The 27,424-nt window shown below is 37.3% G+C and overlaps 1 protein-coding gene and 1 non-coding gene across 2 annotated transcripts; both read right to left on the bottom strand.

Annotated features, from left to right (window-relative positions):
* Positions 1-3,358: 3,358 nt before the first annotated feature.
* Positions 3,359-24,430, bottom strand: LOC104893151 (carbon catabolite repressor protein 4 homolog 4). Its single transcript, XM_010679235.4, has 10 exons — positions 24,194-24,430; positions 23,586-23,683; positions 22,076-22,116; positions 21,193-21,242; positions 20,861-20,930; positions 20,605-20,726; positions 19,447-19,580; positions 4,919-5,069; positions 4,622-4,769; positions 3,359-3,933 (listed from the first exon to the last, which is right to left on the bottom strand). The coding sequence occupies exons 1-10, from the start codon at positions 24,247-24,249 to the stop codon at positions 3,625-3,627; spliced, it is 1,179 nt and encodes a 392-aa protein (XP_010677537.1). The 5' UTR covers positions 24,250-24,430; the 3' UTR covers positions 3,359-3,624.
* On the bottom strand, positions 5,944-6,050 carry LOC125498026 (small nucleolar RNA R71). Its single transcript, XR_007274797.1, has one exon. It is a non-coding gene; the product is annotated as a small nucleolar RNA R71 (small nucleolar RNA).
* Positions 24,431-27,424: the final 2,994 nt, after the last annotated feature.

The raw sequence follows: 27,424 nt of genomic DNA, 5'->3' as shown, positions 1-27,424 counted from the left end.
ATAAAGAATACCCGAATGATACATAAAAGAATAGATTATAATAAATTAATAGATGTGGGACAAAAAGAATAAAGAAAAATATGAGTGTCAGCCAGGGGCTTCTAATATAGTATAATAATTTACTTTCAATTTGCATTGTATAATAACTTAGGTATGTATTTAAAATTAGATTACAATATTCACCTAACCCAAAACACCTTATATGTATTTATAACTATATATGTTAAATGTTATTTTAAAAAATAAAATAAAAAGAATCACATGGCATGCTTAGACTGATTTATCTATAACATTCAAGGTTATTTTTCTTCAAATCAAATTTAAAAAATTTCATCATCCAAAACTCTAATATATATATGTAATTTTATTGCTATAGATTTTAGTTTTTGTTAGTTGTAAGTACAAAGTTCCCTTAATAAATTTTGTTGCAATACTTAATTGCTTAGTTGAGTAAGGTCGGGTTTTTGAAAGATAATATATTTAATACGTTTTGTTGTTATTCATCTCTTTTTTTTTTTTACATATTTTTTGTAAAATTGTTGATTTTGTGTTGCTTTAAAATTAGATTTAGCAAAACATTGTATTTAGGCAAAAGTAAAATTGTTGCAAGAGATGTGAACTACCCAAAGTTGTAATTATTGCAATAAAAAAAGAATGGATGAAATACGTTTAGTGAAAACTATAGAATTGGTAATTGTTGCAATAGAAAAAGAATGGAGGAAGTACATTCAATAGAAACTATAGACTTTGTAATAGTTGCAATAGAAAAAGAATGCAAACGTATAATTGATGGAAACTATAGATTTTTGTTTGTGTGTAGACCTGTTAGGCTGTTATTAGACAAGGTAGGCCAACAATTATAGATTCCTTTTTAAAAAATGAAAAACTTTAAAAAATAACATGGCATGATGAGATGGAGCTCTCTCTATAATATGCTAAAGTTGTTTTTAAAATCAAACTTTAATTTTTTCATCATCCGAAATTCCAATATATATGTAACTTTATCGCAATAGATTTTTAGTTTTTGTTGTAAAAATAAAATTTTCTTAATAAATTTTGTTGTAATATTAAATTATTTTGGTTCAGTTGAGTAAGACTGAGTTTTTGAAAGATATATGCTTAATCCTATAAATAGACTTATGATAAAATGCTATAATCCCATATAGTCAATTATACTCATAGCTGTTAATATATTTATTTAAAAGAAAGACTAATTAAATAATGTCTTACCATTCATATCATTTATCTAATTAAATATATTTTCATGAGTTGTAAAACTCTATCGTAAATTGATCTTATTTTAAAGTATATTTCAAGCACTCTTCAATGGTAAAAAAAAAATAATGTTTTGAATTAGGTAGCAAAAGTTATATACAGTTTACGTAATATAACAATTTAAGTTGCTTATTCAAAACGAAACTATAATTTCACCCTATCCAAAACTCATTTTATGTAAATATATGTAGAACTCTATTTTTAAAAATATTTATAATAAAAATTAATGACATGACAATCCTACATGGCCCTCTCTATTTCATAAGTTGTGGAACTATATTGTAAATGAATGTTATTTCGGAGCATATTTCGAGCATTATCCAATGGTGCAAAAATTATAATATTTCAAATTATGTAGCAAAAGTTTTACACAATTTACATAATATAATTATTTGGGTTGTTCATTCAAATGCAAACTCTAATTTCTGCTTATCTAAAACTCCTTATTTATATTTAAAATGGTAGTATATTGAAAGAAATTTGTTATATAAGGTAGTTTTTGAAAGAAAATTTTTAAAAGCTAGTTTTTTTGAAAAAAGTTTATTATATAAGTTAGTTTTTTGAAAAATTTTCCAATATTAAATTTTGACACCATCGAATTCATTTCTATTCACATAGTTCATTCTTTTTAAGGTAACTAACATGAAGGACCCTATCGGATCGAAACCACTCAATCATCAACACGATTCGGGTTAGCAAGCTAGACAGTTTAGGATGGAAGGAAAAGGGTAAGGGAATTCCTTCTTCTAAAGTGCCCCTATTGAACCCCCAAAGTCCCAAACCCTGAAGTTGGAAGGTGCAGTACTGCGATTCATTCCACCATGTCAAGATTAGCTTTATATTCACATAGTTCATAATTTAGTCTAATTTACGTATATTATCAAACTTCAAAGTAATTCTATGTGTTAGTCCATAACCATAACTCATTCAGTTTTTTGTCAATTTTTCCTAGATATAATGCCGACTCATACCAAATAGCAATAATAGCATAAATTTCTAGGTGAGGTCATAGTGGCCAGGGGGTGCAATACTGTGATTCATTCCACCGGGTTAAGCTTAGCTTGATATTCATATCGTTTATAATTTAGGGCATGTTCTCTTTACCATAAAACAGGGGAACTGAACTGAACTGAGCTGAACTGAAAACTGAACTTAATTGAATTAAATTGAATGTAATAAATAATATTTAAACAATAATAACATGAATATTAAATAATAATTATAATGATAAGTAATAATAATGAATATTAATAGTATTTTGGATATTTTTAAATGATAGTTATGAATAAATAATATTAATAATCATAAATTATTAATAATATTAATTAATGATAATAATGATAATTAATAATTATTATTTTATATTATTTGTATTAATATATTAATACTTGATGATGATTATATAATAACAATAATATATAAGAAGTAAATTAATATTACTATTTTAATAATTAGATTTAATAATATAATAATATATTTAGTAATTAAATTAATGATTGGGTCGGACAGCGCAAAATTGCATCATAAACTATTATGACGCAATTTGATTGATTTATGGGCTAAAAAACATGGGTTTATTTGTGCTTTTGACCTAAATCATGTTCCTTCTAATAATAATAGTAATGATAATGAATAAAGCTATAATAAATAAAATAATATATAAATAAGGAGTTTTAGATAATAATAATAATAATAATAATAATAATAATAATAATAATAATAATAATAATAATAATAATAATAATAATAATAATAATAATAATAATAATAATAATAATAATAATAATGAAAATAATAATGAAAATAATAATGATACTTAATAATAATGATATAAAATAAATAATAATAATAAGAGTAATTAGTAAAATAAATTAGACCAACATAATAATAATATTTAACAAAATGATTATAAAAAAATGAAGTTGAACTAAACTGAGCTGAGCTGAAAATAAGTTGGGAAAAACGGGCCCTTAGTCTAATTTACGTATATTAACAAACTTCAGCGTCATTTTATTTGTTAGTCCATAACTCATTCAGTTTTTGTATCCTAAATATAATGCGGACTCATACTAAATAGCAATAATAACATAATTTCCAGGTGAGGTCTTAGTGGCCTGGAGGTTTTAATGGGATTCATTGCGACTATTACAGCATTTGAGGTTTCTGTATTAACCAATAAGGGGGAATACACTATTTGGGCAAATTGGAATTGAAAATGGGGTCAAGGAAATCTTATAGACCATTTTGTCAAAACATAAATCATAATACAGAAATTCTGGCACGGCTTTGGGAAAAAGAGAGCATATAAAATAAGAAAGTAAAAATCTAGAAGCCAAAAAACAGGTAATGCTATTCAATAAGGACTTGAAATTCGGCACCAATGGGCAGATGGTCACTGGGATGTTGATAGTTTGGCAGCCCGCCAACCACAGAGGGAGAATCTGCATCAGGAAGTTGAAGGAAACTCACAGGTTTTATGCAGTTGGAGGGCGAAAAGAATATGTAATCCAATGTACCAGTAAAACCAGGGGTGCAGTTGGTGAACGCCGGTTCTCCTCTTGTACAGGCGTGGACACTGCACAGAGGCATGGGTAACTCATCTGGACATTCAACGGTAGGCTCCGAGAAAGAGCTGCCTGAGATTAGGTAATTGTACACCTGAAAGACACAAAGAGGAGAAAACTTTCACGTCTTTACTAAACTAATAGACAGTGGCCAAACTTCTACGCCTGGCCTCTTAAATTATAACTACACTCCAAGATAGCTTGAAATATATGAGTACTCTCCGTTCCAGTTCAACCTATAATTCACCACAAAAAAGAATGTTCCAGCTCAAAGTGAACATTTTACTTTGGACCATTTTTGTTTATCTCTACATTTTTCTCACAAGTTGGGACCGCGAACCCGCCCACCTACATTTTTCAGTTCCCCTCACCAATGTTAACCTTGATGGGGGACAGAGAGAGTATTAGTTAGCATGGTATTCTAGAAATTTCTTCTCAAATATTGTAATGTTACAGAAAGAAGTTTCCTGTCTGACTCCAATTGAAAATAGCATCTTTCATACTGCAACAAATTAAAAATGACATCTCCCTTGAGAAAAGGATGCCCTAACTTAACTCTTGTACCAAAAAAAAAAAAATTAAAAATGACATGAAAAGAAATTTATGTAACATAGTATGAAAGGTAAGCAAAGTGCGTGTTCGCCAAAGTTTGCTTATTATACTGAGTGAGTGATTCAGAGATTATATTCCAAGGCAATTATAGAAAAATCATAGCACAAAAACTGAAACTGATAAATTATTATATTTATATATGCAAATACAGAAAAGCCTATAAATTCTACCTGGTCTCCAGGTGTAGAGTTGAAGTCTCCAGTCACAATAACAGAAGGTATACAATCATATCTTTCGGCAACCTGAGTTTTGAATTGATTTAGGCGTGACAGGAGATATTTAGCTTGAGCCAACTTAACATCAGCCCATTCTGGGTCCCTGGAATAGAGGGTAGCCATTCAATAGAAATAAGCATGCTAATCAAATTTACGATTTTAAGAGGTAAAGAAAGCAAAATAACAAACAATTTGTTTCAAGAAAAAGGCTTTTTTATGAAAATTAGAGAGGGGAAAGTTGACCAGATATACCAATAAATATGTGTATTTGCAATAATGATAAGATGTCGAGAAATATCCTTTAGTCTAAATGCAGCCATAATTCCAACACAATCACGCTTTAATCTGACACGAGGATCATTAGGATCTCCACGTTCCTCTTTAGCATCTTTCACTGTCGAACCTGAAAATCGATTACGCAACAAAACAAACATACAAATGAAAGTAAATAAACCATTATTGTCACTATTTCCTTTTTTTGGTAGTTTTTTTCTAATTGTTATTTTTTTTTTATATAGTAACCTATCACATTAACTTTTTACACTTTTCTACCTCATATATTCTACCACCCATTTTATTAATCCACCTAAAACCTTCCCACCTACCCTACTTTTCTCTCTCCTACAATATTTTAATGGTTCTTTTACCCTTCCCAAAAGCCAATTATTCTTTGCTTGTACTTCTTTGATGCTTTTTGTAGAATTTCTCTTCCAAAGTGAAGTGTAACAATTAAAAAAAAAAAGGAGTATTACTCACTAATTTGGGTTCATGTCTGATAAGTGGACTTTAGGTTCACTTATTTGCATTTAGTTTATGTCATTTAGGTTCATTTTAGGCCATATAGTTTCATTTTCTTCCCATTTTTCATCATTTCTCATATTCTCATGCTTAACATTCAGCTTTAGTTCGTTTGCATATTGTTAAGTTGCATATAGGTCATTTCATTTGCATGTGCATCCCCCCCTCCCCCATCTAATATTTTCTTGGAGTGTTTTGAAGCTAAGATAAGCAAGGAAGAGGTTCCAAAAAGGGAGCGGGCGCATATTGTTAGGTTGCATGAGTGTCCACTTGACCATTTGGCGAACTTTCTTGAGCTTTGTGCCACGGTCAAGCAAAATAATGTTACTCAAGAGTTTGTGAAGCTTAATCTTTTTCACTTCTCTCTCACGGGGAAGGCCAAGAAATGGTTACAGTCTATACCCCCGATTCCTTGACTACTTGGTCACAAGTAACGACGGCTTTTGTTGATGAGTTCTACTCCCAAGAGAAGACTTCCGAGGCTAGGAGGAAGATCTCTAATTTCATACAAGATGAGGATGAGAGTTTGAATGAGGCATGGGATAGGTTCAAAGAACTCCGAAGGTCGTGTCTGCACCATGAGTATAGTCAATGGATGTTGATGCAAAGCTTCTATGATGGGTTGCTTCCCATGACTAGAGCTAGTCTTGACTCCGGAGCAGGGGGGTCAACTCACCAAACTACCGGTTGATAACATTGAGCCCACCATAGAGGAGGTTGTGCGGCATTACTCTTGGGGGAACACAAGGTCTACAAGCAAGAAAGTTAGTGGCAAAGGGAAGTATGATGTGGATGCTATGGATCATATCCATGCCAAGCTAGACACTCTAGCTAAGAAACTTGAGAAGGTGAACTTGGCATCCCCAAGCCAACCACCTTCCGAAGCTTTCTATTGTGAAATTTGTGGGGGTACCGATCATGCAAGCTCTTATTGTGGAGGATCTACGGAACATGTAGCATGGGTTGGTGCAAGGCAAGAGGGGCCTTCAAATTTCAACAACCAAGGGAGGTAGAACAACCCCTCTCAAGGATCATGGAAACACCCTCCACCACAAAATCACAACTACACCTCCAACTTTCGACCACCCCGTTTCAACCAACCACAACAAAGACCACCCTTTGAGCCTAACCCACCAAAGCCTTCATCACTTGAGTCTACACTTCAACTTTTCCTTGCCAAACAAACCAAGACCAATGCCGATAATGATAAGAAGTTTGGAGAAATTCACTCTTCCTTGCAACAAATGCAAGCTCACAACAAAATGATTGAGACCCAAGTTACTCAAATTACCCAACTAAGTAAGCAACTCCACTTCTTCTTCTACTCAATTCCCAAGCCAACCCGTGATTCACGAGCATGCCAAGGCCATTACTTTGAGATCCGGAGCAAATTATGAGGGGCCCAAGATGCCTACGGAGGTGAATAAAAGCTCGGAAGTTGAGAAAAGGGGAGTTAAGGGGCGGTTGAGAAGCTTCTTGAAGAGGTAATAGTGGAGGATGAAAGTGACGTTGTACCGAGCCAAGAGAAAGAAGTTCATGAGCAAAGCAACGAGGCTAGTCAAGTGGCACCCAAGGCTTATGTGACTCCGGTTCCTTTTTCTCAAAGGCTAGCTAAGAAACAACTCAATGATAAATTCATGAAGTTCTTGGAAATCATGAAAAGAGTTCAAGTGCATATCCCTTTCCTCCAAGTCATGTCTCAAATGCCCACTTATGCCAAGTTTCTTAAGGAGCTCCTCTCCAACAAGACCAAGCTCGAGGAAAGTGCTACTATTGCTTTGACCACCGAAGTTAGTGTCGTACTTCAAAACAAGCTCCCCAAGAAGCTTGAAGATCCGGGGTCATTTCTATTCCTTTGAAGATCGGGGACTTGGAGCCCAAGAGGGCCTTGGCGGATTTAGGGGCGAGTGTGAGTTTGATGCCCTTGTCCATAGCTAAGCAACTTAATTTTGAACTCAAGCCTACAAGGAGGGTCATTCAACTCGCCGATAGATCGGTGAAGGTCCCGGTTGAAGAGTTGGAGGATGTGCTGGTCCAAGTTGGAAGGGTCTTCATCCCTTATGACTTTGTGGTTATGGAGATGGAGGAAGACTCCCAAGTTCCTCTTATACTTCGGAGGCCTTTCCTTAAAACGGTCGGGGTTCTTGTTGATATAAAGTGTGATTTGCTTACATTAAGCGTAGGAGATGAGAGCATGGAGTTTGCTTTCAAGCAATCAATGAAGTCTCCAATCATGGAAGAGGTGAAGAGGATAGATAGTTTTAATGAGGAGGTCTTGAGTTTGAAGGGTATGAGGGATAAGAAGGACCCCTTGGAAGATATACTTTTGGGAAAGGATTTGGAGGATAATGAGGAAGGAAAAAACTTCAAGCTTGCCATGGATGCATCTCCAACCTATTGTGAGGATGAGACTTACCCGGTGATAGTCAATGCTATGCTTGAAGGCACTCAACTTCTTGATGTCCTTCGCGAACATATAAGTGTCATTCACTAGGGGAAAAAACATAAAGGGCTGCGCAGGAAGGGCTGCGCTTTTCGTAAAAGCGCAGCCCTACTAGTGAAGGGTTGCGCTTTTTTAAAATGCGCAGCCCTTCTGCTTAGTAGGGCTGCGCTTTTTTAAAAAAGCGCAGCCCTTCCTGAAAAAATTTGAAATTTCGGAATCGCGGGCTTTGAAATATTAAGCGGGGATTCGTCAAATATATTATCCCTCATTCTCTCTCCTCTCTCACGTCCCTCATTATTCCTTTCCTCCTTCTCTCTCATCCTCTCTTCTCTCTCATCCTCTCTTCTCTCAAAAACTCCCATAAACATTTGCGACAAAAACCTTGAAATGATTTGCACTAAACATGGCGACGGAGTCCGATTGCCTATTGTGATACCTTTTCGGAAGTGGAACGAGCCAACGAGTCAAACTCACAGCTTGTGACGTTTAGGCTTTTTAAGCCATCCGAGTTCGTTTAAGCCTCCAAATACCCATTTTAAGTTTTCCCGAAATTTTTTTTTTCCCTTAAATTATGTATTTGGGTTTTGTTTTATATATTTAAACATTATTAGGTTGTAGTTCTTGTATTTTCAGATCTATAATGTTCTTGTATACTTCTCTTTGTTTATATATTTTGATTAATGTTCTTGCATACTTCTCTTTGTTTTGATTAATGTTATGTTCTTGTATACTTCTCTTTGTTTTGATTAATGTTCTTGTATACTTCTCTTTGTTTATTTTGATTAATGTTATTTTTGTATACTTCTCTTTGTTTATTTTGATTAATGTTATTCTTGTATACTTCTCTTTGTTTATTTTGATTAATGTTCTTGTATACTTCTCTTTGTATATAATTTCTTGTATTTTCATCTTTGTTTTGATTAATGTTCTTGTATACTTCTTGTATACTTTTCTTTGTATATTAGTTTTTGTTCCTTTTTTTCATTTTCGTTTCATTCTTTTTTTTGTTTTGGGTTTAGTATTTTCGTTTCGTTTCTCTTCTTTTCTGTTTAATTTCAGAAAATGTGAGATTATGAGTAAAAAAATGACAAAAAAATTTTTTTTTTTTTTTTTTGGTACGAAGGGCTGCGCTTTTTCCTAACTAGCGCAGCCCTTCTAGCGCAACCCTACTTAAAAAGTGAAGGGCTGCTACTGAAAGGGCTGCTGTCAAAAAGCGCAGCCCTACATGCCTTTTTTAGCGCAGCCCTTCTTCATTTTTCCACTAGTGATTGGGTATAGCATTCAAGGGGCTAAATCCTACCCTATGAAAGCATCTATTCATCTTGATGACGATCATGCTTCTTCTATTGAGCCTCAAAGGAGGTTAAATCCCAATATGAAGGAAGTGGTAAAAAAGGAGGTCTTGAAACTCCTTGAGGCGGAGATAATCTACCCTCTCTCCGATAGTCGGTGGGTTAGTCCCGTCCATGTGGTCCCTAAAAAGGGAGGCATGACCGTCATCACCAATGAAAAGGGAGAGTTCATCTCTACTAGATCGGTGACCAGGTGGCATATGTGTATAGATTACCGGAGATTGAATAAAGCCACCCGGAAAGATCATTTCCCCATCCCTTTTATAGATCAAATGTTAGAAAGGTTGGCGGGTCATTCCCATTTTTGTTTCCTTGATGGTTATTCGGGGTTCTTTCACATTCCCATCCACCCCGATGACCAAGAAAGAACTACATTCACTTGTCCATTTGGTACTTTTGCTTATCAAAGGATGTCATTTGGCTTGTGCGATGCACCCTCTACATTCCAACAAGGTAGGACCGGCATCTTTTCGGACATGTCGGAAGATACCATTGAGATATTCATGGATGACTTCTCCGTGGTAGGTTCATCTTTTGACGATTGTCTCAAGAACTTGAAAAATGTGCTTCAAAGATGTCAAAAGATGAATCTAGTGCTTAATTGGGAGAAGTGTCACTTCATGGTTGAGGATGGCATTGTGTTGGGACACAAGATTTCCCAAAAGGGAATTGAGGTAGATAGGGTCAAGATTGAGGTCATAGAGAAGTTGCCCCCACCTACTACGGTGAAGGGAGTGCGTTGGGTCATGTCGGTTTCTATTGCCAGTTCATAAAAGACTTCTCTAAGATTGATAGGCCCTATCTAGCCTCTTGCAAAAAGATAATGAGTTTGTTTTTTATGATGATTGCATGAACGCTTTTGAGACTTTAAAGCGCGCCCTTATTTCTGCCCCCATTGTGCAAGCTCCGAATTGGGGCTTGTCTTTTAAACTAATGTGTGATGCTAGTGATTATGCAGTGGGAGCCGTTTTAGGGCAAAGAAAAGAGGGAAAACTTCATGTTGTTCACTATGCGAGCAAGACACTTGATTCGGCTCAAAAGAACTACACCACAACGGAGAAAGAGTTGTTGGCGGTTGTATTTGCCTTAGATAAGTTCCGGCCTTATCTTATGTGCTCCAGTGGTAGTGTACACGAATCACTCGACAATCAAGTATCTTATGTCCAAGAAGGAAACATTCTCTTGCGTGTGAATTCTCTATTCTAAGAAGAAAAAAAAAGAGAATTCAATTTGGAATTTTTTTTATTTTTTTAGTTCGAAAAATCGACGTGAAAGTGAGAGTTTTCTTTGTATATGTATAAGATAAGAACAATATAGTCGCGAAGCCGCGGTTGATTCGACGAATCTTGCTCCTTCAAGAATTTGATATTGAGATTAGAGACAAGAAGGGAACGGAAAACTTGGTGGTCGACCAACTTTCACGGTTACCTTTGATTGAAGACTCCCCCTTTCATGAGCTTCTCATTGATGATAGCTTAAAGGATGATCTCCTATACTCCATCAATGCCCTTGATACCCCATGGTTTGCCGACATGGCGAATTACTTGGCTTGTGGGACTATTCCTTTTGAGTTTACATATCAACAACGAAGGCGGTTCCTCCATGATTCTAAGTTTTATGCGTGGGAGGACCCACTTTTTCAAGCGGGGGGAGGATGGTTTATACGGAGATGCTTCCGATGATGAGATAGCAAGTGTGATAGAGAAATGTCATTCATCCCTTTTGGAGGACATATGGGCCCGACAAGACCGTTGCCAAGATCTTATCATGTGGATTGTGGTGGCCCACAATGTTCAAAAATGTTTGGAGCTTTGTTAAAGCTTGCGATCGGTGTCAAAGGGTTGGCAACATCTCAAAAAGGCATGAATTGCCCTTCACCAACATTCTAGAGTTGGAGATCTTTGATGTTTGGGGGGTGGATTTCATGGGACCTTTCCCTTCTTCACTTACATTTTAGTGGCGGTTGATTATGTCTCCAAATGGGTGGAAGCAATCGCCTCTCCTACAAACGATGCTAAGGTAGTTACCAAGCTCTTCAAGTCCGTGATATTTCCGAGGTTTGGGGTTCCGAGGGCCGTGATTAGTGATAGGGGATCCCATTTCGTCAAAACAAGCACTCCTCTCCAAATATGGGGTGCATCATAAAATGGGGCTCTCCTATTATCCACAATGTAGCGGCCAAACGGAAGTGTCAAATAGGGAGGTGAAGCTCATCTTGAAGAAAATCGTGAACCGATCTCGCAATGATTGATCATTAAAGCTCGATGATGATTTATGGGCTTATAGGACAGCTTTTAAGGTACCAATTTGGCACAACCCCCTACAAGCTTGTGTATGGCAAATCATGCCACTTGCTGTTGAGTTAGAGCACAAGGCATATTGGGCCATCAAGCTTTTGAATTTTGATCTCAAGTCATCCCGGAAAAGAAGACTTTTGGATGTACCGAAGAGCTTAGGCGGGATTCCTATGAAAATGCTAGGATCTACAAGGAGAGAGAACTAAGGCATGGCATGATCGAAGGATAATGAAGAGATAGTTCAAGGTAGGGGACAAGGTCATTCTCTTCAACTCTAGGCTAAGACTCTTTCCGGGCAAACTTAAATCTGGGTGGAGTGGACCGTTTGAAATAAAAACAGTGTTCCCGCATAGAGCGGTGGAAGTGTGGAGCGAAAAAAAAGGGACGTTCAAAGTAAATGCGCAAAGACTCAAGGTATACCACAATGGAACCCAAATTGCGCACATTTGTCACATTGCTTTGGATGACTACCCCCTTCCCCTATGAGAATTTTAATCGTATGGAGGTAAAGCTAATGACTTTAAAGAAGCGCTTACGGGAGGCAACCCGGGTTCTTAGCTTTTAGAAAAAGAAACTATAAAAAAAATTGAGAAAAAGAAAAAAAAATGAGAAGATGAAAAAAAATGGCTAAGTGTTGAAGAAGAGAGGGAGGAGCGAGCCAAAAGAGCTCAAAGAGGGGCGCTCCAAGAGAGGAGCGGGCGCTCCTCTAAAACTGGAGCGGGCGCTCCATCCCCCGCAAAAAGAAGGAAGGGAAGGAGAATGTTGGAGCGTTCAAGGAGCGCCCCGCTCCAGGCTTGGAGTCGGCGCTCCCTTCCCGCTCCAGCTCGTTGACACGCCCCTTCGTTGTCTTTTGTGTTTAAGAGGGGTGAAAAAATTCCACAATTGCGAACAATGTAGGTTATTTCAAGCTTCAACTGTGTTCGTTAACCTTTTTCTTCAAGAAATCTCCCCAAACTTCAACTTTTAAGTGATGACGAATTTTTGAATTTGGAGCTTTTTGACGAAAGTAGGTTCTTTGTGTAGATGAGGAGAAAAGATGAAGGTTTTGTGAAGGAAGTGAGTGAAAATGTTGAGAAATGAAGGAGAAATGGAGGTTCGAAGGTTGAGTTTTAATGGAGTTTAGAGAGAGAAAAGGGGGTTTGAATGTGAATGAATGAGTGAAAGGTTGGGGAAAGTGAGTGAGTGAGAAGGGGGTGAATGAAGATGTAAGGGAGAGTGGACGGATGGGAAGAGGGGGTTAATTAAAAAACAAATACGTGCCAAACACAAAAGACAACGAAGGGGCGTGTCAACGAGCTGGAGCGCCCGCTCCAGCTAAAAGGGAGCACCGGCTCCAAGCCTGGAGCGGGACGCTCCTTGAACACTCCCCAAACACTCCAACATTTGCATTCCTTCCTTCTTTTTGCGGGGGATGGAGCGCCCGCTACAGTTTTAGAGAAGCGCCCGCTCCTCTTGTGGATCGGCCCCCTTTGGGCTCTTTTGGCTCGCTCCTCCCTCTCTTCTTCAACACTTAGCCATTTTTTTTCATCTTCTCATATATTTTTTTTTCATTCTTTCTTTTTCTCAATTTTTTTTTTATACTTCTTTTTCTAAAAGTTAAGAACCCCGGTTGCCTCTCGTAAGCGCTTCTTTAAAGTCATTAGCTTGACCTCCCTACGATTAAAATTCTCATAGTGGAAGGGGTAGTCATCCAAAGCAATGTGACAAATGTGCTCAATTTGGGTTCCATCGTGGTATACCTCGAGTCTTTACCCATTTACTTTGAATGTCCCTTTTTCTTCGCTCCACACTTCCACCGCTCCATGCGGGAACACTGTTTTTACTTCAAACGGTCCACTCCACCTAGACTTAAGTTTCCCCGGAAAGAGTCTTAGCCTAGAGTTGAAGAGAAGGACATTGTCTCCTATCTTGAACTTCTCTTCATTATCCTTCGATCATGCCATAGCCTTAGTTCTCTCCTTGTAAATCCTAGCATTTTCATAGGCATCCGCCTAAGCTCTTCGAGCTCATGTACATCCAAAAGTCTTCTTTCCCCGGATGACTTGAGATCAAAATTCAAAAGCTTGATGGCCCAATATGCTTTGTGCTCTAACTCAACTGGCAAGTGGCATGATTTGCCATACACAAGCTTGTAGGGGTTGTGCCAATTGGTGTCTTAAAAGCTGTCCTATAAGCCCATAAAGCATCAAGCTTTAATGACCAATCCTTGCGAGATCGGTTCACGGTTTTCTCCAAGATGAGCTTCACCTCCCTATTTGACACTTCCGTTTGGCCGTACATTGTGGATGATAGGAGAGCCCCATTTTATGATGCACCCCATATTTGGAGAGGAGTGCTTGGAAACTCTTTTTGACGAAATGGGATCCCCTATCACTAATCATGGCCCTCGGAACCCCAAACCTCGGAAATATCACGGACTTGAAGAGCTTGGTAACTACCTTAGCATCGTTTGTAGGAGAGCGTTGCTTCCACCCATTTGGAGACATAGTCAACCGCCACTAAAATAAGGAGTTACCAAGTGAAGAAGGGAAAGGTCTCATGAAATCCACCCCCAAACATCAAAGATCTCCAACTCTAGAATGTTGGTGAGGGGCAATTCATGCCTTTTTGAGATGTTGCCAACCCTTTGACACCGATCGCAAGCTTTAACAAAGCTCCAAACATCCTTGAACATTGTGGGCCACCACAATCCACATGATAAGATCTTGGCAACGGTCTTGTGGGCGCCCATATGTCCTCCAAAAGGGGATGAATGACATTTCTCCATCACACTTGCTATCTCATCATCGGGAAGGCATCTCCGATACAAACCATCCTCCCCCCGCTTGAACAAAAGTGGGTCCTCCCACGCATAAAACTTAGAATCATGGAGAAACCGCCTTCGTTGTTGATATGTAAACTCAAAAGGAATAATCCCACAAGCCAAGTAGTTCGCCATGTCGGCAAACCATGGAGTATCAAGGGCTTTGATGGAGTATAGAGATCATCCTTTAAGCTATCATCAATGGGAAGCTCATGGAGGGGAGTCTTCAATCAAAGGTAACCGTGAAAGGTGGTCGGCCACCAAGTTTTCCGTTCCCTTCTTGTCTTAATCTCAATATCAAATTCTTGAGGAGCAAGATCCATCAATCAATGCGGCTTCGCATCCTTCTTGGACATAAGATATTGATTGCCGATGTGCCGTGTACACTACCACTTTGGAGCACACAAGATAAGGCCGAAACTTATCAAAGGCAAACACAACCGCAAAACTCTTTCTCCGTTGTGGCGTAGTTCTTTTGAGCCGAATCAAGTGTCTTGCTCGCATAGTGAACAACATGAAGCTTTCCCTCTTTTCTTTGCCCTAAAACGGCTCCCACTGCATAATCACTAGCATCACACATTAGTTCAAAAGGCAAGCTCCAATCTGGAGCTTGCACAATGGGGGCCGAAATAAGGCACGCTTTAAAGTCTCAAAAGCGTTCATGCAATCATCATCAAAAACAAACTCATTATCTTTTTGCAAGAGGCTAGATAGGGGCCTAGCAATCTTAGAGAAGTCTTTTATGAACCGGCGATAGAAACCGGCATGACCCAAAAAAGAACGCACTCCCTTCACTGTAGTAGGTGGGGGCAACTTCTCTATGACCTCAATCTTGGCCCTATCTACCTCAATTCCCTTTGGGAAATCTTGTGTCCCAACACAATGCCATCCTCAACCATGAAGTGACACTTCTCCCAATTAAGCACTAGATTCATCTTTTGACATCTTTGAAGCACTTTTTCAAGTTCTTGAGAAATCGTCAAAAGATGAACCTACCACGGAGAAGTCATCCATGAATACCTCAATGGTATCTTCCAACATGTCCGAAAAGATGGCGGCCATACATCTTTGGAATGTAGAGGGCGCATTGCACAAGCCAAATGGCATCCTTCGATAAGCAAAGGTACCAAATGGACAAGTGAATGTAGTCCTTTCTTGGTCATCGGGGTGGATGGGAATTTGAAAGAACCCCGAATAACCATCAAGGAAACAAAAATGGGAATGACCCGCCAACCTTTCCAACAAAAATGGCTTTATTTAATCTCTAGTAATCTATGCACATACGCCACTTGGTCACCGATCTAGTAGAGATTAGCTCTCCTTTTTCATTGGTGATGACGGTCATGCCTCCCTATTAAGGGACCACATGGACGGGACTAACCCACCGACATCGGAGATAGGGTAGATTATCCCCGCCTCAAAGAGTTTCAAGACCTTTTTGACCACTTTCTTCATATTGGGATTCAACCTCCTTTGAGGCTCAATAGAAGAAGCATGATCGTCATCAAGATGAATTCTATGCATGCATAGGATAGGACTTAGCCCCTTGAGATCTCCAATGCTATACCCAATGGCACTTCTATGTTCCCAAAGGACATCAAGAAGTTGAGTGCCTTCAAGCGTAGCATTGACTATCACCGAGTAAGTCTCACCCTCACCAAAATGCATATTTTAAAGAAAGGGGAAGGGAAATGCATATTTTAAAGAAAGGGGAAGGGGTTTCAACTCTACCTTAGGAGGAGGCTTAGAACTCTCCTCCTTAGGTGAAGGCACCTGAAGGGCTTCGATCTTCTCCTCCTTAGCACAATAGGTTGGAGAGGCATCCATGGCAAGCTTGAAGTTTTTCCCTTCCTCATTATCCTCTAAATCCTCTCCCAAAAGTACATCTTCCAAGGGGTCCTTCTTATCCCTCTCTTGGCCATGGTTTTGATGATATTCTCATATATAGCACGAGTGAAAAGGAGCATGAAACTCACTTGGCCATGGTTTTGCAAACCTTGGAAGAACATCAATTATATGTGAATCTGAAAAATGTGAAATTGGGCTGTCGGAAGTGGCTTATTTGGGCCATAAGGTGTCAAGCAAGGGTGCGGCAACTGACGTGGAGAAAACTAAAGCTATGATTGAGTGGGCTCCCTCGAGGAATTTGAGAGAGTTGCGGGGCTTCTTGGGCCTAACGGGTTATTATAGAAAATTTGTAGCCCATTACGCCCAGATTGCACAACCTTTGACATCCCAGCTGAAAAGAGAGTGTTTCGGATAGTCAGAGGAAGCCCAGGGAGCCTTCGAGGCCCTTAAAAAGGCTATGACCAATACTCCAGTCTCGCCTTACCAAACTTCAGGCCTTCATACTTGAGACAGACACGTCTGGGTTTGGAGTTGGGGCAGTCCTAATGCAAGCACAACACCCCATTGCCTACTACAGCAAGCTGTTAGGGCCGCGAGCACAAGCCAAGTCAGTATACGAAAAGGAATTAATGGTCGTGTGTTTAGCCATCCAAAAGTGGAGGCATTACCTTATGGGAAGACACTTAATTGTTCGCACTGACCAGCAGAGTTTGAGGTACATTATGCAACAACGGGAGGTAGGCTCGCAATATCAAAAATGGGTAAGCAAATTAATTGGGCTAGACTTCGAGATACAATATAAACCGCGGGCCTCAAACCGGGTGGCTGATGCATTATCTCGCAAAAATCAGGGGAATATGGAATTGGGGGCAGCTGTGTGTACCCAAGGGGTGGACTGGAGTGAGTTACAGCAAGAAATTGAGCGTGATCCTACCTTGCAGCAACTACGGAACGACTTACAAAAGGATGCGAATTCTCACACCTATTATTCCTTGGTAGAAGGAAGGCTAATGTACAAGGGACGGATAGTAATTCCCAAATCGGCGAGTTTCATCCCTCTTTTGTTGGAACAATATCATGACTCCCAGTGGGAGGGCACTCAGGCGACCTCAAGACCTACGCTAGAATGGCAACCCATTGGTACTAGATAGGGATGAGGGGAGATATTACTGCCTATGTGATGAAGTGTAATGTATGTCAGCAGCACAAATCTAGCAACCTAAGCCCTGCTAGGCTGCTTCAACCCTTACCTTTACCCTTGCTGGTTTGGGAAGAAATCACTATGGATTTCATTGAAGGGTTACCTCGCTCTAAGGGCTATGATACGGTGCTAGTGGTTGTGGACCGCTTAACAAAATACGCCCACTTTGTGCCTCTCAAGCACCCCTTCACAGCTTATACAGTAGCTGGTCTGTTCATAAAGGAGATTGTGCGGCTCTACAGGTTTCCCTCATCCATTGTGTCGGATAGAGATCGCATTTTCATGACTTTATTTTGGAAGGAGTTATTCCGCTTGCAAGGAACTCGACTGAAACGAAGCACAGCGTACCATCAAGACGGATGGCCAATCCGAAGTGGTAAGCAAATGCTTGGAAAGATGTTTCACTTCGGGTCAGCCAAGGAAGGAATTGGGGGGTGTGGCTCTCCTGGGCAGAATTCTGGTATAATTCTTCAAGGCCCTCTATGGGAGAGACCCCCTACACTTGCTTCATTTGGGAAAAGGACACACTGCAGTAGATAGCCTAGAGAATATGTTGCTAGAAAGGGAAGCTATTTTGGATGACTTACACTTCAACTTAGTGAAGGCCTAACAGCGGATGAGCAAGTATGCTAATCAGCAACGCAGAGAAGCAGAATTTGAGGTGGGAGACAAGATATTCCTCAGGCTACAGCCCTACAGGCAGCAAACACTGGCCAAGCGACCCTTTGAGAAATTGGCGGCATGCTTTTATGGGCCCTTCACTATAATTCAGCGCATTGGGAAGGTGGCTTACAAGTTGGAGTTACCAGCCGACAACAAGATTCACCCAGTATTCCACATCTCTCAATTAAAAAGGGTTGTAGGTGATGCCACCCCTATTTCTGAAATACCTACTGTCCTGTCCCCAAACTTAGAGGGGCTCGATGAACCAGAAGAGTTGTTGGACGTACGATGGACAAGCCCTACATCTGCTCCCAAGACAGAAGAACTCATCAAGTGGAAAAATCCATCCACCTTCGAAGCCACTTGGGAAGAGTTCCATTCAATCCAACTTCGATTTCCTCACTTCCACCTTTAGGACAAGGTGAGTTTTTTGGCCCGGGAATTTCAGTGTAGTCATAGGAATATATGAGCTGGAGGGTGAGGTGTCCTCTATGAGGTGTCCTTTTATGTACTGGGTAATGAAATTTGTATTTAGCTATAAATAGGAGGTAGATTAGGGATAAAAGGTATCCAGAAATTTGAGTATTTGCTTAGAGTAATTGGGAGAGATCTTGGCCTCTCGAAAGCCTTGAAATATCTTGTATTTCCTTCTTTCAGTAATCAAAAATCCCTCAGCTCACTCACTGTGGCATTGGTTCTTGTCCTATTTCTGTAGTAATTTAACTTACCATTGTTGAGAGTTCTTAAGGTGCAGAACCAATTCGTTACACGATGCTTTTTAACTACAATTCTACAAGTATGTCTCAAATTGACTTATCGTCATTTCTTTGTTGTAAAAGGTTCTAGTTTGGTTTAACCTAAAATAAATAAATAAAGGTTTTATTTGGTGATTGCCTCGTACAATTAGGATCGGAATTTTCTTAGTAATGGAAGATGGTTAATTGCTTCAAGTTAATCTATTACACTAATGCAACTACAAGATGTGATGTTTCAGGATTACTTTATAATGGTATAAAATCCAATCTCACACATAAGTTAATAAAATGATATAGGGCCTTGCCCGCGCCAACAACTAGTTTAAACTTTATAAAGTAAATGTAGTATATTTAGACTCCGAGCCAGCTAATATCGTAATATAATGGCCACAAGTAGATCCTATAAAACTCAGTGTTTTACAAAAGGGAAACTCAAGATAACATGCACTATCAAAAGAAAAAGAAGAGGATATTTCATGATCTAGAGGATAAAGATATTGCAAAATTAAGGAGGAACTTGAAGCCCTAAGTCTCTAGGCATGTTGATCAAAAACTGGAAAGTAATTAAGATATCAAGTGAGAACATCATAATCACAGAGAAAACAAATAAAATCAAATACCTTGAGTTTCTTCACCATTTGCATTTCTTTTAGCTACTGCGACAACACTATCTGCCACGCTCGTGTCTGTTTCACCTTCAATAGATTTCACGAGATCATTGTATTCAATGTTCTCTTGTAAGATGAATTCTGCACTGGAATTCGCCAAAAGCTCAGATTAAACAATAATATAAACGGGCTACACATACATTAGTGCTCAGACTACCAAATATTGAGATGAGAAGTAGGTACAGCAGAACAGCTGCGACATGGACTTGCATCAGAGTCCATGACAAACGTACAGTAGCCTGCTATAGGGCAGGGTAAGAATGTTTTTGTCTTCATTATCCAAACTCCACCAACGAGTGGTGGTGGAGTATAGGGCAAAAGGAAATGAGTTAGTTGAATAATCAATTTATTTAAATAATTACAACTATATAAACACCACAGCCTGTGCCATTAGAATGTGCCAACGTGATCCACAACAAGCGGTAATAATTCCTTCCGCCGAAACAACTTACCGCCAGATACATGCTTAAATTGCGAGTAATAAATTACTCTTTAAAATTTCTGTTTTAATGAACTATTCCCTCCGTTTCAAATTAAATGGACAGTTGATTTGGGCACACTTATCAAGGAAGAGGAGAGAGATAGAGAAGACCCATATGCCAACAAAGAAGTGTCACATTTAACTTAAAACAACCAAAATAGCAAGTGTTACACTTAATTTAAAACAAAGGGAGTATAAAGGCACCCAACAATTCACAAATTAATGGTCATGAGGTCAGCACTCACAAACCACACCATATTAAATTATACCGAAGTGTTTTCAGCAAATTCTGCAACGTTTCTTTGTCAATACTCAATATATAATTGTTAGCAACCATTCACATGACGGCAAAGTGAAATTAAGTAATCATTCAAACATTGGATTTGCATTAAAAGAGGTGACCTGCGGCAGTTGTTTGCTAGTGCTCTCAATTACTTGGGAGCATATACCAGTAACCAGTCCATGACATGATGGGGCTAATTATCTTAGGAACTTTACTATAAGCTCCATAAGACTGAAACTTGACACTTGACGGGAAACTCACAACCTGAAACTTTCATGCATAACGATAACCAGAAAGAAAGAGCTTTGTTATTTTACATCATAAAAATTCATGCAACTATATGTACCTGGAATGCTTGTAAAAGATTCCGCAACCATCACGTTTTTGACCACTTCTTTGGATATAGATGCTTGAGTATCCAAGTTTTTCCGTATTCTCTCTATAAAAGCTATCATATTCATCTAACTCCTGGTTCATCCACAACATATATATGTTAACAAATGAAGAAGAGGAAAGAAGTTAAACAAACACATCAGCTTTTAGAAGCACCATGTGAAAGAGATGAATTGGAAGCTACTGATAACACACAGAAGCTAAAAGACCTGTAAGCAGAGAAAATCAGCACTGAGATCTCCTAGAACAGTTAAAACAGCTCGGGAACGAGCCTTCCATCTGCAGATGAACAAACCCAACCTTCAGTTAAATTTCTTGCTCCAGAAAAATAAGGATGGTTATCAGCAACAAAATATATAGCACCGTTATGTCATCAACTCAAGCTCTTTAATATAATTAGCCTGATAAACAAAATTTAAGACAATATAGTTGTACTTTTAATCTCCTATGATAAAAACAATAAAAAGAAAAACACATGTTTCAAAGTGAAAAGGCATGAATTTAGATGCAGGATCAAGCAGCAGAATTATTATCAGACTACCTGAGGCAAGGTTTTGGGGAGTGTGGGAAATACGAACTCTTCACAAATACCTACAAAATGGAATTTAAAAAGGCATGAAAACATGAAGTATAAAAGCACAATATACTTTAGCATTTGTAAGATAATTAAAACGGATTAGGAAGTGCGCAGATGAATCTTATTAGAATGACAAATTTTGACTTTTGACACTAGTATATATAATGTGTGATTTGAACATGTAACAAGAACAAAAATTACTTATTCATCCAAAGCTTTATCAGGGTAACGTACATAAATACATACATACATATATTTCAACTTGTAAGTTCATAATGTGTAAGTATGGCATATATATACCCAACTTGTCATATACATGCATATTGTAAGTTTGAGACTTGTTCGCATAGTTTCTCTCGTCACAATCTCATGGAGTAGCATACTGATGCACATTATTCTCATTAGTTACTTTCAGAATCTAATGAACTGTTTTACTAAATTTAGGGCAGAGTTTATGGCCGGACAGGTTTTCCATCAACTTCACTTGAACGTGCTCATCAAGGCTAAGACAGGTATTGCAACATAGACTGAAGTTCTACTGTTAACATCCCCTCTGTTATTGCAGATGTAAGACTGCATACACCCAAATTCCTTACCCCCTGAGGAAGAGCGTCCTCAGAGATACTAAAAATAATGTTGATTTTGATGTTGTGCAGGTTCTCAGTCCACATACTACCAGTATAGCCAACAAACAGCATATGGAAGTGGTTCTACCTTTCTACCCTATAAACCAGATATAATCTAAAGTTTGGACAAAAGATCTACAATTAAAAGCAGTATGTATGAAAAAACAAAACACAGAAACAACCAAATCTTCACGTCTCACTAACAAAAACACATCAAATACCTGTGCCAATATGTTATATGAGACAACACTGAATTTGTATGCTGCAACACAAGAAATTGGCTTGCCAGTCAGCTAAAATTTAAATACTTGAGATACTTTGACATACATAAAAATAAAAATAAAAACACTTGCATTTCCTTGATTCCATTTTCTGTCAGTATATGTAAAAATTGCCATTCTCATGAGCAGGTAGCAAAAATGGGAAATTAGCAATAGATGTTGGCCTTGACATAGTTTATAGCAATCTTCAGATCTTCAGAGGCTTGCTATCAATAAGAATAGTGATTGGAAATCAGAAGGTAGCAAGCACAATAAGTGCATGGAAAGATGATATGTATAGGATAATTAAAGTAAAATAGCTCATAACTTCTTCAAAAGCTCATGATGTTAGAATCTAGATCTTGTTCAGATAATTTAGAAAGGACTACCAGCATAAGATAGGAACTTTAAGTTCCTTTACTATCTTTTCACGATGATACTATTCTGAGATTTTTGACCTGCTCATACAAGGGCGATCTAGAAGACAGACAGGATTGCTTGACCATGCAACACAAAGCATGATTGAGAGATGAAATCTGATATTTGGTGCCTTGGATTAGTTCGAGAAGGGTTTGGTCTTTGGAGGTTTTCCAACGCGGGCACCAAAGAGCAAAAGTTCTTGGTTAATTTTGGTGGCATAACCCAGATGGGTGGAGAAGTGCCCGAGCAGGCTAGAGCAGCCAGGGTTGAAGGAGCCCTCTCCATCCCTAACCTTGTTTTGCTCGGTTGTTTTCGGGTCATGGTGAAGTTTAGCTGATTATTATGAGCTTTGTAGAAAAGGCTCTTTGGTGGGTGTAAGAACCCTAAGATCTGATTTTAGAGCATCACAAGAACACTCTCTTCTTTCCTCTATTGTAATCCTTTCCTCCATTCATGAGTTACAGAAACATCCAGGTCTCATAAGGAATATATAGGTATTTATTGCTTTCTCAACTAGTTCTAGCATCTGTTGTATTTACAGATCAATTGCAAACGGTAGAATCTTGGATGTAGCATTAAATTGCTATCAAGAACTCATCATGATACCCTTAAGCCACACTTTTTTCAAACTCATATTGTCTTTGAGTTTTCAGTTTTCATGATCAATTTATAAATCATTAGTTCTAACCATAGTTCGAAAATGCGGTTTCCATAACGGTCACGGTGATGCGGAAAGAGGGATGATGCGGATGTCGTATCGCCAAATATCGGCTTAAATCATGAGATATCCCTTGAACCCGCCTAGAATGCGGTTTTTTTACACCTTCACGATACGGACAATATCGGTTCGGTAGATCTAAAAACCTTTACGACATGAGCGATACGATGCGATGCTGCCTTGTTTTGACACCATGGTTCTAACAATACATTTTAGCCTGAACCTCTAGCAATATTGCATTATTTAAAAAACGATTTACAGTGTTTATGAATGATGCCCCGTATTTCGAGATAGCAGAAATAATAGTTAGGACACAATATAGCTGACACATACCTTCAGAGCTGCTGATTGAAGTAATTTCACTTTGCTCCACAGGAATAAACTTAGGACACAATGGTCCTGCTTCTGCAGACATCGCAGCAAAAGGAAATCTGGAAGCAAATCAGTCATTTCGAATACATAGTTTCAGATACATAGGGTGTTAATGGAGTATCAACAACAAACACAAATACTGCTAAACTATTACAACAATAATCAACTTGAGGTAAATGAGACATCTGCAACAAGAAAGTATGCAAAGTAAACCCAAATTTACCAAAAATCCCAAATTAACTTCAAATTTCCAAACTTTCAAACAAATAAACATTGATGCACAAAAGAAAAAAACAATATCAAGCCATAACTATCAAACCAAAGTCTCATGTTTTCTATAATAATAGGAAACAGTGATATAATAAGCATTGACAGAACAGGAAACTGAAACAGCAATATATAAAATAAGAGGGAAAAGGCAATACCCATAGAACATTAACCCCATTTGCATGCTTTAACAGCAAAACTTAATACAACCCAGATTAGATTGCAGCAAATATAAGAAATATATGAAGCATATGAACAATATAAATAATGCCAGCAGTGTGAACAAAGAAGAAGAGGTGAACCTTGGAGAACAAGAGAAAGGCAAACGAGGAAGCAAGGGAAAGGTCCTCAACAACATGAGATTGAATTTCGAGTGAATGTTTTTAGTTTGAGAATTTTATAAAGTTTGTCAACTTCCCCACTCTAATTCTCTTTAAACTATTTCTGGGTGTTGGTAGAGCTACTACGAAAGTTGCGGTTTGGAGATTGATAATTATTTGCAGTCGCTGGCTATCTTCTCAAGAACTACACAAATTATTCACAAAGACTGCTTAATTATAATATTTTAATTAGGCAGCCCAAGCCCACATTAAATTAAACACAACTCATCCAATTCCTATAGCCAACATTTATACTCCTTTTGTCATGTCAGCATTATATAAACCTAATATCTACCTAAAAATCAGACAACCACCATTTAATACTTTTCTCTCTCTCTTGAAATGACGGTGGTCTCATCCTCTCTAGACTCCACAATCCACACTTCTTCATTGCTTAACATTCTGGAATTGCATTTTTTGCACAAAATTTCTTTGCAAATTAATCATCGATTATTGCTCAATTGTTGATCGAAATTTTTAAATCTCGATCGAATTTCGTTACATATAATTGAAATGAGCTACAAGCCTTCAACAATGGTGACATGCAATTGTGGAACTACATTTTGTGCACAAAATTTCTTTGCAAATCATCAATTATTACTCAATTGTTGATTGAAATTCTTAAATCTCGATCGAATTTCATTACATATAATTGAAGTGAGCTGCAAGCCTTCAAGAATGGTGACATGCAATTTTGTTTCCATACTTGAATCACGTGTTCGATCTCCTCAAAATCTGAATGATTTGTAGCTCTACATCAATTTTAGGGTCAACATTCTCTCCATTTAGTTTTCTGTATTGTGTATGTTTTTTATATTACATTAAGTTTTTGGAACCATTTTAAAGTAGAGACTTATAAGAGATATAGATTTTCAATTTATAATATTTTTCTGTTCAATTTTACTGAAAATTTGGACCTACATTCCAAATTTTCTTCAATTTCAGTCGAATTTCGGCTTCTTTTTTAAAATCCTTACAAAAATATGAAAATGGAGCAATTGTTAGTGTTTGTTGTTTTGTAGATAGATTCAATATATGAAGGTTTTGTATCATTTTCATTCAAGGTTGCGCATGATGAAATACAGATTGTTGATTCAATTTCTTCATAATGCACTATTTTTTCAACTGATGTGATTGTATTTGGTATGTGCGTAGACTTTCTTGTCGTGTTTGTTAAATTGGTCACTTTTTGTTTTATGTTGGTCACTATTTGCTTTATACTGGTGTTTTTTTATTGTTGCTCCTTTCTTTTGAGTATGTTTGCAGTAGGTTCCTTATTATGTTATCATATTTTATTATTATTATCTCACCCTTTGTGACAAAAGAACAAAAGCTCGTGGAAGTTTTCATAAACGTATACAGAGCTTTAGCGGATAAACTTGGTGATATGAAGAAAAAGGCTGATAATGAAGGAAATTTGCATCAAAAGTAAAAAAAAAAATGCAAGAAAGAAGGAATCACCATCTAGACCGTCCAAAATAATTGCTCAGATAAACACTAAAAAGCCAATTGAGCAACCAATAATTAGAGAACAAGATAAGGAGCAAGAAGGTCGACAAAGGATACGAGAATTCTCTTAGTGCTGGTTCCAATGCACCAAAGGAATCTGGTTCTTACACTCTCCATGCAAGATTATCTTGACTTCTATCCTCAACGACTCGAGTGACTCTCTCGTTGTCTATAATGGTCACCAAATGGCTTATAGTGATTATTAAATAGATTAAATTAGTCACCAAATGAATTATTTTAATTTTGACTCATATTGGTGTTCATTTTATGTAAATGGTGTTCCATACAACTTAGTAGTATTCTTTAATATTTTAATTATCCGAATAATATTCTTCAATTTTGTTATGAATATTTCATTCATGCGAATATATTCTATTTAATGATATTAGTTTGTTATGGTCAATTTTCATATAATTATTATAATAACTTTATAGTCATGGTACGGTATCTTATATTATTATATTGATAACTTATTACATTAAATTGGTCAAGTTCTGACTTTAGAACTTAAAAAGGTAAATTTCATAAGCTTATAATGTCAAGTTTGAAATTGGTGACTTATTATATTAAGTTAGTCACTTATAATTTTACAGTGGTGACATTTTGAATTAAAACTCAAAAAATGATTTGAATATTTGGATCTTATATATTATAGAATAGCAATTTTGTAACTTTAGTTATAGATGACAATAACAAAGTACCATGACAAATTTTCAAAGAGTTGAAATATTTTAATAGCAAAGAACCCAATAGGATCACTAACTAACATAAAATAGTCACTTATTTACATAAGTTGGTCACTTGTCAACATAAGTTATTCACATTTCAAAATATTATCTTAACATAAAATGGTCACTTATTACATTGGTTTGTAGGTGGTATCTTATATTATTACATTGGTAACTTATTACATTAAATTGGTCCCATTTTGGAATTAGAACTTAAAAGATAAATTTCATAAACTTATAACTTCAAGCTTGAAAGTGGCAATTTATTATATTAAATAAGTCACGTTTAAGTTTAAAGTAGTGATGTTTTGAATTAAACCTCAAAAGATGATTTAGATATTTGGATCTTATATATTTTAAAATGGTCATTTTGTAACTTCATTTATAGATAACATTAACAAACTAGCATGTCAAATTTTCAAAGAATTGAAATGCTTTTTATAGCAAAGAGTCCTAGAGGGTAACTAACTAACATAATTAAATGGTCATTTATTTACATAAATTGGTGACTTGTCAAGTTGTACACATTTCAAAATATTGCATTAACATACAATGGTCACTTATTAAAATAAGCCCTTTTAGCTTTCCTTTTGGCTTTTGGTGCAGGCGTGCAGCTCCCCTTTCAGTATTATCCTTTTCTTCAGTTTGACTAGTTTATATGCCATTATTTGGTATGTTTTGATAATGACTTGCTCTTGACCCGCTTTACTCAGAAGGCTTTTCTGCATTTTTGTTTGGAATTTGTTCGTTGCCCTCTTAATTGAAGTGTTCTTCTCCTGTAAAAAATGGTGATATTAGTACAGATCGAATATGTAAAGAACTGATAAGTTTAAATTCAACACATAATTGGTTACATTTAGTGCTAAATTGGTTACTTTTTGTTTAATTCTGGCTACGGATATTTTTTAAGCACAAT

Source organism: Beta vulgaris, chromosome 5, assembly GCF_026745355.1.
Source record: "Beta vulgaris subsp. vulgaris cultivar EL10 chromosome 5, EL10.2, whole genome shotgun sequence".
NCBI classification, from domain to species: Eukaryota; Viridiplantae; Streptophyta; class Magnoliopsida; order Caryophyllales; family Amaranthaceae; genus Beta; species Beta vulgaris.
The sequence above is the reverse complement of the archived record's forward strand: the minus strand, read 5'-3'. Positions and strand labels throughout refer to the sequence as shown.

Excerpts from the sequence above, each read along its gene's own strand:
- LOC104893151 (XM_010679235.4), bottom strand. The coding sequence starts at position 24,249 with ATGTTGTTGAGGACCTTTCCCTTGCTTCCTCGTTTGCCTTTCTCTTGT. Across the intron at positions 22,117-23,585 it reads TTCAATCAGCAGCTCTGAAG|CATACAAATTCAGTGTTGTC; the intron begins GTATGTGTCAGC and ends CTTGTGTTGCAG. Across the intron at positions 20,727-20,860 it reads CTGATTTTCTCTGCTTACAG|GAGTTAGATGAATATGATAG; the intron begins GTCTTTTAGCTT and ends TGGATGAACCAG.